This window comes from Ambystoma mexicanum, chromosome 2p (assembly GCF_040938575.1).
Source record: "Ambystoma mexicanum isolate Mex_15411 chromosome 2p, UKY_AmexF1_1, whole genome shotgun sequence".
In the NCBI taxonomy this organism is placed as follows: Eukaryota; Metazoa; Chordata; class Amphibia; order Caudata; family Ambystomatidae; genus Ambystoma; species Ambystoma mexicanum.
In genome coordinates this window covers 1,345,396,646-1,345,412,757 of record NC_090923.1, presented here as the reverse complement: position 1 = coordinate 1,345,412,757, position 16,112 = coordinate 1,345,396,646, and the positions used below count along the sequence as shown (strand labels likewise).

The 16,112-nt window shown below is 46.7% G+C and overlaps 1 protein-coding gene across 2 annotated transcripts in view; it reads left to right on the top strand.

The window, feature by feature from the left end:
• MYO15A (myosin XVA) overlaps nucleotides 1-16,112 on the top strand; it is a 3,541,761-nt gene that overhangs the window by 2,984,929 nt on the left and 540,720 nt on the right. For both annotated transcript variants that reach the window (XM_069645706.1, XM_069645705.1), the window contains one exon: nucleotides 15,344-15,440. In XM_069645706.1, the coding sequence (XP_069501807.1) occupies nucleotides 15,344-15,440 (97 nt within the window). The remainder of the gene's footprint in view (nucleotides 1-15,343; nucleotides 15,441-16,112) is intronic.

Genomic DNA, 16,112 nt, shown 5'->3' with positions numbered 1-16,112 from the left:
AAACTGCAATTGATGGAATTATTCATGAAGAATTAGGCCCTACCTTCCCTGATTCAGCAGACGCCAGCTGTAAGGTCTTCTGTGATCTCAATATTGCAAACCCCAGTGAGCCTTGGGCCAGAGCTGGGGCTGAGTACTTTAGTTTCACCCAACCAGAACCCGAGGGAGAAGACAGCTCTCTGCTTTCTCCTGTGTCTGTATATGCAAACTCCTCTCGGAATAAAGAAAGGATGAGCAAGATGATTAAGGAGCAGCTGGCCGCAACAAACAAAGACCTTGCTTGCTTGGATAAATGTCTCAAAATTATATAATGGATGATGAAAAGCTCCACCAGTTTCTGCGGCTGTTATTCTGACGTGCAAAAGATCTGCTGCAGAACAATGGAAAAAGCCTGCCATACTATTGCACATGGTGTAGGTGTAGTCAGCGCACTCCAGAACTGGGTTAAAGATGTGGGAAGTACCCCTAGCGGGGGTTTTATTCAAAAATGTAATGTTGATGGCAGATCGCAAAAGGGGCTCACACCAGCAGTGCATCTGCCCACCCCCCATTGGAAGGGGATACAGCGTTGACTGCTGTGACATTCTGACACAGACTTTCCTTAGGTTTTTTTAGGTAGGGAAATCCCACCTTAGCTTAGGGCAAGATAGGCCTTACTCCATCCTGACATTTTCTTAATAAATCAGTATTTTTAATCTTTGAATCTGTTGTCTGTGTCTACTTCCATGATGCCAGCCTCACAACACCGTAAGTGAAAGGGAGGTTTACGATGAGGCATTCTTTTAGTAGGGAAGAAATCGAAGCACAAGTAAGAAGTCTTATGAAGGGAAAAGCAGCAGGCTTGGATGGTTTGAGACCAGAAGTGCATCGGTGGACTGGTGGGTTCCAGTCCTTCTTCTGGTTTTCAATTCAACTACTCAATTTCTAACACTTGTGTGCTACCACACTTGTGGAAAAAAAGTCTATTAGTCCTACTGTTTAAAAGGGGTATTCCTTCGGACCCCCATTGTTATCGGGCAATTGCTCTTCTGGACGTTTCTAATAAGATCTTTGCTGGTTGTGTGTCACTGCATTTTGGAAGAGTGGGCATTAGATAATGCTGTCCTCCTGGATATGCAAGCAGGCTTTCACAGGGGCTTTTTCACAATCGATCAGTGTTTTATACAAAATACAATTGTGGAAAAATATACTAGAAGGAGGATGCACCGCCTTTTTTGTGGCTTTCCTGGACCTCACCAAGGCCTTTGACTTGGTAAGCCATAATCTTTTGGGGGCAAAGCTCAGAAGGATTGGGGTCCCGCCAAGGCTCCTCCAATTAATCACTCTGCCTTATGAGGATACCTCAGCTAGGGTAGGTGCGCTGTCAATCATAAGTATTTAGGAGATTTGATGACTAATGTTGAGCTAAAGCAGGGTTACCCTCTTGCCACACTTTTACTTTCCATATTTCATTATAATTTTAAGTCTCATGTGACACATCACAGTCCCTCTTTTAAATGGTGTGGAATTCAGCACTTTATTATATGCTGATGATACAGCGCTCTTGGACTTAGCACCTGGTGGGTTACAGCGCACTTTAGAGTACTCTATTAATTATTTTTCGGAGCATCTGCTCAAACTAAATCTCCTTAAACCAAGGTACTTGTTTTTGGTAAAGGGAAATTATCATTTACCTGGGTTTTGAACAACTCACCCATTGAGGTGGTGGATTAATATAAATACCTGGGCTTGGTGTTCTCTAAAAGGGGAGGTTGGAGAAGTCACATAAACGCGGTGGCTAGGCGAGCATCTGTGAGTTTAAAGCGGCTCCTTCGTTTTTATTTTTATTTTGGTGGGAGACGTTTGGTAAATGTGTGCATATTTTATGGTCAAACATTAATGCTGCTCTCCTCTATGGAGCAGAGGTCTGGGGGGCAGATCCTTATGGGTGCTGTGATGAATCCTGCAGAGTCCTCACATAAGCCCTGCCTAAAGTCTCCTCCCAGATGGCCAGGGAAAGGCAGACACTTTCTGATCCTAACCCTGCTGATGGTATTCGCCGGGTGGATTACAAGGGAGGAGAAGAGCCCCACGGGAGTAAGGTGACTCAGTTAAGAGAGACACAGTATTCATCTTCTTCGGAAGGTGAAGTTTCCCTAATGCCCAGATATCTAATATCGTGCTGTGAGAGTAAGGTTCTACTTTCCAAAAACACCCAAAGTGTTAGTGTTGGAAACCCTTATGTTCAACATGAGACAGATTTATATAGCAATCATCCACCTCCAACTCCCTCAGGGTCAGCCGTTTCTCAAAGAAATGAGCTGGGGGTAGATCTTTGCCACTCTCAAACTTGAGGTGAACCATCACCTCAAGACCTTCCTCTTTGCTTCTGCCTTTGCTTCTCTTCTCCCCTTTTGATCTGCTCTGCTTCGACATTGTGCACCTGATTACCCTCTGATTTCGGGCCCAGGTGCTTCCTCACCCTGCCACGCACCTGCACTGCCCCCCGGCAACCCTTGCACTTGGGTCTGTATCTGTAACCCTACAGTCCCCTCCTTTTTCTGCACGTATCAGACACCCCCTGTCTTCACCTAAAACTAGCATTTGCCACTTGTTGGCTGCATTAGTTTCCCTTGCTTAGCACTTCCCACTTTTGCCCCCTCCCTCCTGCACTTTTCCCCTTCCCTCTCACCTGCACTTGCACATTCTCATTGTCACTGGGCCTAGTAAGATCGTTGTTTTTGTTCTCCCTGGTTCCCCTCCCCTGCCTCGTCGCGCTCTGAAACACCTGTGTATGAGCGTGATACAAATAAAATATTGAATATCAAAATATCAAATAGAATCAACACTGTCAATTTTGATGGTGATGGTTCGCCGTTGCGTATAAGCTATGCAACTAAGAGCCAACCAGTAATTCCCTTAAATTCGTCTTTGAAAGGTACATTTAATAAAACCTTTAAAAAGAACACATTGAATACAGGGCTTTTGAATACTTAAATCCCCCTCAGGTGCAGGCCAAGATAACTCATTAGCCATATGCGCAGCAGAAGCACAGAGAAGACGCTGGGGCTGCCGCTGCGTTACCAGTGTGTTGTGGCCCTGAGAGAGTTGTAGCAGTTGTGGCTTTTAAATGCAGAGATTGTGCAGCGGATGCAGTGTGAAGGTTGACTGTCCCGCAGGAGACAGGAGCTCTGCCAGTTCTGTGTGGTACTCCGATGGCTAGCGAGCATCAGAGTACGCAAGAAGTGAAGCAGACTCCCTGCACAGCAGGCACGAGCACAGAGATGTTTGACAGGAGTGGTCACGCATTTAAATCCTGACGCGGGAAGCAGAAGCTGAACCAGTAGTGGGTCAGAAGGAAGCACAGAGGAAAACTGGTGAGTTGGCCTATGCAAGGTGACCCTGGGGTGCTCTGTGACAGACTACTGTATTTTTTACTTGCACCAGATTCATTCCGACATAGGAGACTGAACTGGTTCACCAGTAGCGCGCCATTATTCAGACGTCCTAACACAGAGCGAACCACACTTTGTCAAGACTCCCGTTTGGACACTTTAAAGGGCTTTTACCTGACTAATCCCTTGAGGCTGTGCTAGTATTTCTACATCATTTGGTGGTATCGATATCCTGACTCAGACTTTGGCCACCCTGTCTCTCTAAATGAAGTGTATGAGTGAAGGCCTTTGGTCTAGCATCCAGTATTGCTGAGAATCACAGATGAAGTAAATTAATTCCCACACCAGTGTACGCTGCTTTGACTCATTCTGTATACGTCCTGAAGAGGGCCTGGCCCATTTCTGTGTGTGGAATGTGGACCCTTGTAGTGGCCCGAAACTCATGAGTCGATGATAGACAACCTTGGGGGTTATTGTTCTCTTTTCCCTATAGCGTCTCTGATGGCATTTTGGACTTATTTTGTAACATATTTGATAGATTCTCTTTTGATTAAGTTGCACTTGACAAAAAAATCTTTTTTTGTTTATATCCTGTATATTTTTCCATTGGCTCTAGGTTTTATGGCTATACATTGTACTCTGTTGAGTAATGTTTTGAACTTTAGTGTCTTTTTGTGTTTATTTGCATGTAGTCTTATGTGCACATGTGTTCCCTTCGTTTACTACAATTGTTCTGGTTTCCTGTGCTTTATTCACAATAAGGCAGCCACAGTGTCTGTATACATCCGTTTGATGTAATTCTTGTTGATTGTATTTTTGTTTTTCTCCCAAACTGTTTTTGTTCTAAGAAAAGAATAATCTGTGTATGAACAGTTCATTTGTATGTCTGATTATCATCTTGTATGTTGCAGTTGAAAGTTTCTCTGTTGCATGAAATAACCTCCATTGTGTTCATTTGTATTAGTACCTATGTATGTGTTGTGGTATACGAAGGACACATGTCCAGATTCTGTATATGATTCCTTATTTCCAACTATTGAATCTGATTGAGTTATTTACTACATGTATTTCTAAGCAGTAGGGCCATGTCCTTTGCCGATATACGCTGAACTAAGTACTTTTGCAATAATTCTTACACTAAGAGGGGGAAAAGCAAACATTGCCAAAGTAAAGAGGGGGTATTACATGATCAAGAGAACCAGTAATGCCTAAGCAAAAGGAAGGGGATAAGACTTGAAAAGGCTTATGACCACCATTGCCAAAGTAAAGAGGGGGCAATACTTGATCAGGAGAATCAGCATGCCTAAGCCAAAAAGAGGCAATCATAAATAAAAGGGAACCACATTTTCTCAAAGGGAGAAGTTTAAATCAGACATTATCAGCAGTTAGTTTGTGAAGTAGAAGAAACTCAAAGGTGGCAGGAAAGAAGCCCTTCTTATAATAATTATCAAGGGGGAGAGAAAGTTTACCTGCATTGCGTGTGGCAAAAAAGTCAGATGAACAAATGACATCACTGTGTATTATGCCCTTATGAAAGAAGTTATGAATCTCAATGTTGTTGAAAGTTGAAGACTTTTTCTGAAGTATTGAAGTAGACTTCACCACTGAGTACTAGTAGTAGTAGTAGTAGGATAGTTTGTCCTGGCAGGCGGGTATACCAGGAAAGGGACTTATTACTGGTTAGTCCTGACAGGTTAGTGAACCAGGAAGAATATATTCTAGTACTACATTGTGGTTGAAGGTTGTGGTGAAACGAAAGTGGCAAGGCCACCAGGCTGTGATGATTTCAACTGTGATAAAAGCTCATCCTGACAAAGTCTCATTGTGTATAAAGAATAAAGAGACATTGAACCATCAAAGAGTGGAAAGGTAAGTATTTTGGTTTGCTGGACCACATGATTGTGAAAACCTTGAACAATCACATTGGAAGTGAAATGTTGTATTGCGTTTGATTCAAGTATCAAGTGGAAGGCTTATGGAGTGAACTTTGTCTTATGTTTGATCCATGTGCCAATTGGAAGATTCACAGAGTGAAGAAAATTATTTTTTTTAACAATTTTTATTATTTTAAACAAACAATACTCCAAACTTTACAACCATTTAGGACGTTTGTGATCAATGTTAAAACATTACATTATGAAATGCTCTCCTCCGTCCTCCCCCTCCCTCCCCAATAACTTGAGCCGTCGTATCGTTCCATCCACCTGTGTATCTTCAGGTGTCTCAACTATCATCAACTCATCCAAGTCTTACGTTTCATGGTTGGTTTGGTGAGGGTTTGCCACTGAGGTCACCAATAGCCTCAAGGCTATCAGGGGACCCACCTCTTCCTCCCCCCTCTAGTGACTGCTTCATACCAGGCCGCAGTTTCTGCCTCGGCCCATTTCAGGAGATCTGCCCACCACATCTCTATTCTAGGCCGGTGGGCCGCTTTCCAGCACATGGCAATTCTGCGCTTGGCCAAGATATAAGCCGGTCTTTCCTCTTGCTAATATGCTTTAGATTGCGTGGCCTAGGAAAGCCCCCAAGCATACATGCCCAGGCAGACCCCACGTCAAGCACCATCCCACTACTGGCCATTCTCGCCTTTAGTTCCAACCAAAATCTATTCACTTCCGGGCAGGCCCAAAACATATGCAACAGCCCAGCTGTTAGGGAGAATTCTCTCTTTAGGCTGAATTTCCTAACCTAGTAAGTCCCCCAGCAGCTTTGCTGGATTTCTGGAGTTTGTTTTTTTTCCTCCTGCCAAGAGTGAGACTCTTTTTCTCCCACTCTTGGTAATGTGTTTTATGGGCTATGGGGTCCTTTACTCCATAGGGTCTCATGTGTTTTTCCTATATGTGTTACACAGCACCCTCCGTGCAGTAACACAGGGGTGTCATAGTGACACCCCACCATAGACTCCATACCCTGGGACTGACTACTGTCTCCCAGGGCATGTAAAGTCACCATTGGCTTTACTAGTCCCAAATTATTAACAGAAACCAGTACAAACCATCATATTGTGGACGTACTGGTCGGGGCAATTCGATTGCCCCGGGGTCTGTTAGTCGAGGGGGCACGTCTCCGTCCCACCTGATCGAGTTTTGGCTGGTGGCAGTGGAAACTACTTTTTATATTCGACCGCGAATATTTTCCTCTGGGATTTTCCCATTGTTCGAGACTACAAACTTTAATTATTTAATTCTCATAGCCTCGAACATACCGCCGGCTTATTTAATTAATATTAATTCTCCGGTTGGTATTTTTTGCCAAGACTCGATTCTAAAATGGCGTTTGTGTTCTCTTCTGTGACTCCAACCCAAGTCGAGCCCTTTGTTCCACTTTTTGGCAGGCTTCTCCACAGAAGCCTCCAAAAGTGGTGCCACTCTGTCTGGGTACCACAGGGGGTGTGGGAGGGGATTTAGGCACCCTGGACTGAGTTACCTTGGTAACTCAAGTCGCACTCTTGTGTGATTGGCCCAAGTGGTGAGCCGGCCGGCTCACCACTTAGCATGTTTGAGTGACAGCTAGGCTGAGTGAATGGGGGTTTTCTGCATAAAAACAGGGCTTTGGGGACTGGAACTTCAGAAGTCGCCACAGGACCTGAGAATCCGACGAGGGAGAAGCTGAGCCGACCTACCACGACGACACCACCGGTGGAGCCCTGCAGAACCGACTCACCACTTCCCGACGACAGAGAAGATCTCCCGGCTGGAGAGGCTTCTTCCCCTGACTGGGGGGCACAACCAGTTTACCTTTCTTTCTTCGCACCCCAGCCCGGTTTGTGGTCGAACTGCCCATGCCAAGCACCCCGGCAGCCGGATAGCCACTCACCACTGGACCGCGAATCAACGGACCGCTCCTTGTACCTAAGAAACTCTGCGGCTGGTTTCTTCCATGGCAGTGCAACGGACTCCTGTCTTCCTCCACGACGAGATCCTCTCTGCCCCCAGACGAAGCACCGACTTGCAACCGCTGCCAGGAACAACTGCCCCCGCTGGAGCGTTCTCACCACTTTAAGGTACCGTGTCCGCCAGGCCTCCCTTTCTAAAGATTGCTACAAGGTAATAATAACTCCTTAACCTTCTGGACTGGGCTGGCCGCCTTGACCCTCTAACTGGTCCCTTTCTTTGGTCCAACTCCTTTTTGAACCTTTACAAGACTTTTGTGCACTGCAACCGTGTGACCTTGGACACATTTCGTTTGGATCCTCTGAAAGTGGATCCGGACTCTTGAACTCTAACTTCACGGTTTTACTTTGCCTTCCTCTCTTGTTATGTTCTGATAAAAGTGTTGGGATCTGTTTCAACTTGTTCTCTGCTCTTCTCTCCCTTTTTAAACGAATCATTAGAGTGCCATCTACGTTAAGCGCTCACCGCTGTCTGAAAATAAGTGGGGCTTTACTTAACACTTGTCTAATATTCTTTTAAGGGAGTGTATATCTTTTAGTGACCGTGTTTTTGAATTGCTTACTATTAGTGCCTGTGTGTTTTTCTAGATGTGGTTTTAAATAAATAATTATATCTCTTTTACACCAAGCCCTGGTCAGTGTTTACTTGTTCTACTGTGTTCTCTTGACCTATTGTGAATACTCGGTATACTGCCTAACTCTTCTTGAGGGAAGTCTGACTGCTCAGCCACAGCTACCAAGTGAATCTGTGTGGTACAGACTGCTACCAAGTGGGTTTACTGCCAAACACCTGTAGTCCTAAATCTTTTGCAGTGGTCCCAGCCAGCCTCCTCCTCTCCGCACCTGGGGCATTTCTGTATAGCCGAGCCACCAAACCTGGCTATTCTACCGGGGTTCAAATACGCTCTGTGGGTGATATATAGCTGGATCTGCTGGAGTCTCGCATTCCGGGACACCTTCTTGTGGTACCTTTGGGCTCTATCCCATTGTCCATCTGTTATGGGTTCCCCCACCTCCTTCTCCCAGTCATGCCTCAGCTGAAGCAGCTCCTTCCCCGCCTTCATACTCAACAGCTCATATATCCGAGATATTTCATGCCCGCCCTCCGAGACATCGTACATCATTTCTATGGTGGCATCTGGTTCTTCTGCGAGTACTGTCTCGGGCCATCTTTCCCTTACCCGTTTCATGATCCTGGAATAAGTAATATATTGGCCTTTATGCACCCCGGTCTCCTCCAATAATCTCTGAAATCCTAATGCCTCCCCCTCCTGCCATATGTCTCCAAGGGTGGCCAGGCCCATCGGTTCCCAGTATCTGCGGACCCCTTTAATCAGTTGGCAGTCTCCCCCACATAACACCACCAGCGGGACCTGCTGAGAGAGCGGGTCCGGGTCACCCACAGTTCTCCATGCTCTACGCCAGATCTCCCAGCCCAGCACCAACAGTCTCCCCATCCCTGACACTTTCGTTTTGTGCAGCCACACTGTTTCTTTTAAGAAGTATGGGGCAGAATCACCCTGCAAAAGCCTGGCTTCCGCTGATTCCTCTTCAGATAACCACCTGGCTACATATAGTAGCTGTCCCGCCAAGTAATACAATTCAAAATTTGGCAGATTTATGCCCCCCTTATCGCATAGGTTTTGTAATTTCCAAAAGGCCCCCCTGTTCCTGGAATTGTGCCATATGAAACCCCTGCACAGGCCATGAAGTCTGACGAAGAAAGTACGGACATTTACAAAAAAGTGTAGTAGTCTAGGCAAAACTACCATCTTGAGCAATGCTGCTCTTCCCATCATAGCAAGGGGCAATCTGGACCAAAACTCCATGCTACTTTTGATACCTGCAACTGCTTTCTCCATGTTGTATTTGTGCTCTACCTCTATCTTGTGGTATATGTTTATGCTTAGGTATCAAAACGTCTCAGTCTGCCAGGGTATCTGCAGAATAGGCAGTTTTTCTAGTGGAACACTCTTATACATCCCCAAGGGGAACACCCTGGACTTCCCGGGGTTTACTGATATGTCCGAGAGGGTGGCGTAGCGATCCATCACCTCCAACACATATTGCAGGTTCTCTTCCGGGAAGCGCAGGTAGAGGAGCATGTCATTGGCATAAAGTGATATCAGGTGTGTTCTTCCTGTCGTACGAATCCCCACCTCACCGTATTGTTGCCTAAGGCAAATTGCTAACGGCTCCAACGCAAGAATATATAACAAGGGCGACCAAGGGCATCCCTGTCTAGTCCCCCTGCTAAGTCGCCATTTGTCTGAGATTATGGCACCGGTTTTAACCCTAGCCATCGGAGAGCTGTATAACATCTTGACCCATCTAATGTACCTCGGCCCTATCCCGTACCCTTTCAGGGTCACCATCAACCATGGCCACCTCACTGAGTCGAAGGCTTTGACTACGTCCAGTGACACAATGGCCAGCTCACCCGGGTCTTTCTCAGTTTGATCAATAATATGATGTAGCCTCCTATGATTGTCAGTGATGTTTCTGCCGGGGACATAGCCTGTTTGGTCCAGGTGTATCAATTTACCAATTACTCGCTTAAGCCTGTTAGCGAGCACCGCTGTAAGTATTTTGCTATCTTGGTTAAGTATCGATATGGGCCTGTAGGACCAACAGTCCACAGTCGGCTTGCCCGGTTTCAAGAGCGGGATGATCACTGCTTCTCGAAGGGATTCTGGCATCTCCCCCTGTTCGTAGGCCTCATTGAGCATGGCTTGCAGCGGTTGGAGTAACTCCTGCCTGTACGCTTTATAGAATTCCCTGGGTAACCCATCCGACCCAGGCGCTTTACACGTGGTCAGATATTGGATCACTGTCTCCAGCTCGTCTAAGGTGATTGGGGCCTCTTAAGTCTGCTTGTTCCAAGTCGTCTAAGGTGGGCAGACCTATATCTTCTAATGTTTCTAGAATTTCTTAACCCATGTCTCCACCTGCGTCCTCATACAAGCGTTTGTAATATCTGAGGAACTCTTCGTTGACACCTTCCTGGGTATTGCGGATCTGGCCTTCCGCATCCCTGACTTCTCTAATCACCAATCGGGGTGTCTCATTTTTGTATAATCAGGCCAGCAGTCTGCCTGGCTTGTCTCCACACGCATGTTGCCTTTCTATATATTTCTTATAATTCATCTTACATAACCTATCCCAGAGCTCGCTGCTAGCCTTTTGTAACTCCTTTGTCTTAGCACTGTCTTCCCGGGTGGTCCCCCCCTTCGCATCAAGTCCTCTAACTCTCTTTCTGTTTCCTACAACTCTCGTCCTATACCCCCTTGGAGCCCCTTGGCTTTTGATATAGCCACCCCACGCACCACCACCTTGAATGCCTCCCATACTGTTCCCATTGATTGCACACTGCCGGTATTAATGTCAAAATATTCTATGATGGCCTTCCTTAGGTCCTCACGGAATCCTGGGTCCTGTAGGGCCTCAGCTCTGAGCCTCCACGTCGGGATTCGTGCCCTAGGGGGATGGTGCCGCCACTCCACAACCAAAGGTGAATGGTCCGAAAGCACTCTGGACTGTATTCTGCGTCTACCATTTCTCCCGCTATTTCGGCGGCAGCGAACACATAATCCAGCCTAGTATGTAGGTTGTGCGGCGCTGCATAATGCAAGTATTGCCTATCTGTTGGGTGCAACCATCTCCACACATCCTCCAGTTTGAGGTCTGTCAACAGTGTCCTCAATGCTTTGGCAGCTGGGGTGTGTTTTTCTAGCTTACTATCTGACCTATCTATCTCGGGTTCAGGGTGCAATTAAAATCACCTCCCCACAATATCGCGCCACCTAAAAGGGGGCTAATTTTACTATATAAAGACCTAAAGTAAGCTGCGGTATCATGGTTAGGGGCATATACATTTGTTATGTTCACTTCTCTGTTCTCCAATAGTCCCTCTATCACCACCATTCTACCTTCCGGGTCCGTCGTCGACCTGAACAGCTGAAACGGCACATACGGTGCTACCCATATGACCACCCCTCTTGCATATGCGGAGTATGTGTCTCCTGTGACACATCCCTTCCATTTTCTCCTAACCACCAACAGATGGGTTTCTTGCAGTAAGGCTATATCAATCCTCATCCTCTTCAGGTACATCATCACTTTATTACGTTTAAGGTAACTATTGAGGCCCTGCACGTTCCAGGTCACAACTCTAAGGTTACCCGACTCCATTGACTTGGTGTCCTACCTCTCCCCTCCGCTTCCTATGTCGTTCCCGATGACTCGGTGTCTGGCTCACTTCCTTCCCAACCCCAACAACTTCCCCTGCCCTCCCTCCCCTAACCCCACCCCACTGCACACAACTCTTTCCCTCCCCCCTCCCTACCCAACCCCAACAAATGCCCAACTCCATCCCTGGATCTCAGGCCCACCCGCGTCTGGTCCCTCCTTGGAACTCCGAGGACTAGGACCCCGCGGGGTGTCACCGAACTACTAGTGACCTAACTAAGCGTAATGCTATGGGGGTTCGAGGGTTGTCTCCCGGGAGCTCCCGCTTACATAAATAGGATTATTCAGTTCAAACGGATCTTGCAAGCATGTACTTTCCAAACAGCGCATCCTCTGTAAGCCTTATCTAAAGCTATATTCTAGTCCCAGTGTCTCGCGCTATGTCACCTTGGGTGCCACAGCTGCATATTACTTATCTTCTTCGGCTCCCATCTGGATAACCGATTCTTGGGGGTGGCTCTGCATATCCAGCCACTCCATGGCGTCCTCTGGCGTTTCAAAAAACAGAGTTTTGTTCTTGTGGAACACCTTAAGTTTGGCTGGGTAAAGCAAGATGTACCTGTGGCCTGTTTCCCGCAATCTTCTTTTCACCGCTCCGAAGTTCATTCTGCTGCGTTGCACCTGCAAGGTGTAGTCTGGGTATGCGGTTATTTTCACGGGCCCCCTTTCGATCGTTCCAACTTTCCGGAAGAATTTGAGTATTTTTTCACAATCCCGATAATTCAGGATCTTTGCAATCAATGGCCTGTGAGGGGTTCCTGGAGGCGGCTTCCTCGTCAAAGCCCTGTGCACCCTTTCCACAGCAAACCACTGGGTCAGTGCCCCTCCAGTTATCTCCTGCAGTAACATGGTTTCTACGTATTCCGTTGGATTAGGCCCCTCAGTTCCTTCTGGCAATCCAACGATGCGGATGTTATTACGTCTGGCGAGTCCTTCTGCCTCCTCTGCTCTGCTTTCAAGGTTGCCCACCCGCTGCACAAGGGCGTGAAGTTCCGATTTGTTGGCGGCGCATTCTGTTGTGTTCGGGGCCATCTCCTTTTCCAGGTTTCCGGTGCGTTCCACCAGTGTTCTCACATCTTGCCTAAATAGGTTCACCTCTTCCTGGACTGCTCCAACCTTAAGGTCCAGTGCCACCTTTAGTTTGGTCATGGCCAGCCCCTAATTTAGTCTCCCAGGCAACTTTCAGGTCCGCAATCGCAGTCAGCACCTCCTGGATTGTGCCGGAAGTCTCTGCACTCCCGGTGGTAGTTTTGTCCTTACTCCTGGCCTCCTCTGTCCCTGGCGATGTCTTGGCATAGTCATCCAGCGTGGGCTGCTTGCTCTTTGGTCTTACAGTTTTGTTAGACATTGTGCTGCACTCACTAGGTGTGGACCGGCACAGCAACTTTTTTCGCTTTAAGGTCTACGTGGTGTGAGACTGTTCCTGATGTTTAGGGCCCACTTCGACCGTATTGAGGGTATGCGCCTACCGCCTGCTGCTCTCCTGGAATGGGCTGTGTCCTCCCACGGCATTGGTCCAACTCAGTATTATTCCACAGGCTCACCCTGTAGTTCACTCAGTCATTGGTGGTCGGGTGCATTCGCTGGTTCCCCACACTTCTGCTCCGGGGCTCAACAGGGCCCCTCGACTACTTAGTTCGCAGTAGTGGCTTTAACGCCTGTGTCGAACCCTGTGTGGGCACAGGCTACCTTCTGTATGCTCTCTGGAGTACAGCATATGTCCCTAGTGAGCTGCTTGTTCTGCCCCTTTCAGTTGGTAGCGGGATCCTACAGAACCCGGGCCTCGTTCAGGTGGCTTGAGTCTCTTTACTGTGCCTGGGTATTAGCACGGCGGCCCTGTCACCTTGTAGATGTTTCTATCTCCGTTGATCCTCAGGCCAAGGAGCATCAGTTTCCCCTTTCTCCAGCCTGTGTTGGACAGCGGCGACTGCAAAGTAGCTGCGGATGCCGCACTGTGTAGGGTGCCCGTGCTCACATACGCCTTCTAGGGCTGAGCAAGTCTCCTTACGATCCTGCTATGTGCCGCTGAGGAGCCCAGCTGGACGCACTCCTCGGGGCACTCCGTTCATCTAGTGGAGCCCCAGTGTCCAGGGAGGCCTCTACTTCTGGCCGCCCTACTCCATTCTCTGGTGTGCCAGGTCAAGAGTCACGATACGGCCGATCAGATCCCTCGCTGGGGCCGGCCGTACTTAGACCTCTCCGCGGTCTTTCTATGCTGATTCTTGCACAGTCTACCCGGCAATCCGGGTCGCCGCAGGGGCCGGCACCTCTTAGCTTGTACAGCCCCCTCGAGCTCCGACACTGCGGGGGCCTCCGCTCCGTCAGGCGCTTCGAGCCCCTCCTGTGAGGCTTAGAGCGCAGAGCGCCAGTCGCTTCATTGCGCCGTGTACAGTGGCAACAGTGCCGTCTCCCAATCTCGGGCGCCCGGCTTCTTTTCTGTGGCTGTGGTTTCTCTAGATTGCCACTGATCAGCCTCTCGCGTCGCTCGATGCGTGCACCAGACGTTCCTACATCTCTGGGTGCGCTGCTGGCATGCTTTTTTCCACGGGAAACTTAGTTTTTCAAAGGATCTTTAGCGGATCTATGGGAGCCCCTCAAGATCACGTCCGCTCACATAGCCATCTAGCCACACCCCCACCAGAGTGAAGAAAACTTTGTGTTACATTTTTTAATAGACTTTTGATATTGAAACGAACTGTCTTGACTGTAACTGTGACTTAAGAATCCTGCTTTAATCCTGGGGAAGGTGGATCCAACCCAGGGTACAAGGATACAAAGTGAATGATTATTATGTTGTTGAGTTTGATCGGCCATCCAATACTTGTATTCTGTTGTTATGTGTATAAGTGTGAGGGACAGAATCCTTTTTAGAGTGTTTTCCTTTAGTATTAGTTTAATATGCAGGGAAATACTCATTAGGGTAGGGAAAGTGAGACGTTTTTATCAACCTTATTATTTAAAATAAAGATGGCTACTTGTGAGAAAACTCTATGTGTCCGCCTCACATTTCTGACCCCTCAAAGTGATTAAGGTTTCTCCTTAAAGAGAGAGCTGCAGATTTAGAATTTGACACTTTCTTTGTGAGAAGTATGAAGTTACCCTCGCTGAAATATTATGCATGATACCCAAATGGCTGGTCCTGTTTCTGTTATAACTAAGATTAAAGCTTGGCGTGGCCAGCAGCGATGTGAGCAGGGCGTGTTTGTTCTGAGCTCCCATGAAGATCTGGTATTGAGAGGCTTCTCTAACATCCAAACAGCGAGAATATGCTGTTAAATTATAACATGCTAAACAGTGTCTCTTTGAATGTTGAACTAGAAGAACTAATGTTATCATCACACTTTAAGTGGTGAACATGCCTTTCTATGAATTAATGTGCCCTTATTATGGTGAATGTTAGCAGCATTACCATACAATTGAAATCCTTTATTAAAATGTCAGTAAGATAAAGAGATGAACATTTGTATGTCAATAGGACTGTGCAGTACTTCCATTGCAGTAAACCTCCCTTCAGAATATTATTGCACTGGATTTTACTCCTGCATAGGACTCTTTAATAGTACTATTCTGAAATAGGGAAGTGCATGAGACACCACAGTGACTAACGTAGGACATAGTAGCAGCCTGGTAAATACAGTAGCTGGAGTAAGGCCATTCAGCCTTTGATTCTATTCCTCCCAAAATACTGCCCCCCTAGACAGAGGTCTGCGTCTGTCTAGGGTAACAGCCTGTCAATACAAATCTCAGAACATGATTGGTTGGAATCAGAGACACTGAAAACCTTCTAAACCTTGTTTGCTTAGTTACAACTGTCTTGTATCTCTCATAGGTGGCTTTCGATGTGATGGAAGAAGTCTGCAATGAGATGGCACTCAATAAAACCGAGGCCTACGATGAATATGCCATCTTTGCTGTCACTAACAGAGGTGAGTCCAGACTTAGAATCATCAGTCATCCAGCCAAGACTGATAGAAGTATCATGTAGTTCTCTCATAGTGATTTGGTGGTGAGATATGGGGTAGTTTCCTTTTTTTATTCTTTTGGTTTGTATGGGGCACAATGGTTGTGTTTTACATACAAAGAAAGGAACGCTAGTGGTATTAAGAACATATTTATCTAGAAGCCTTAAAAAACATTTCAGAGGATTGTGGTGGTGAATCAGTCCTCTCACATTTAATTCTTACAAATTCACTTCAGGAGCTCTGTATTGCTTCCATTTAGTGCAGAAAAATATGTTGATATAATATTTCTCCAGCAACCGATCCACAACAGATTTATAAACAATAAATATCTTCCCCCCTAACTGCGTTATGGTGCAAAAATGATTCCCATCATATGAATCCTGGCAATAGCAACTTGCTTAGATAACAACTACTACAGATAAGTAGCTTTTTTTCTGTCGTTTTTTAAAATCGATTTATTTTTACATACAGTGGCAGTCTGGATTCTCTCAGTAGCATATAAATGCTGGTGGACTTTCATACCTGCTCAGTAACCCTTGTTGGTGCTGCCTTTTGGTTCTTGTGTCTCAGCAAAAAAGGAAATGTTTTTGCTCGACTCCCTAGATGGTATAAACATTCAGCCCTTTTCCACCAACT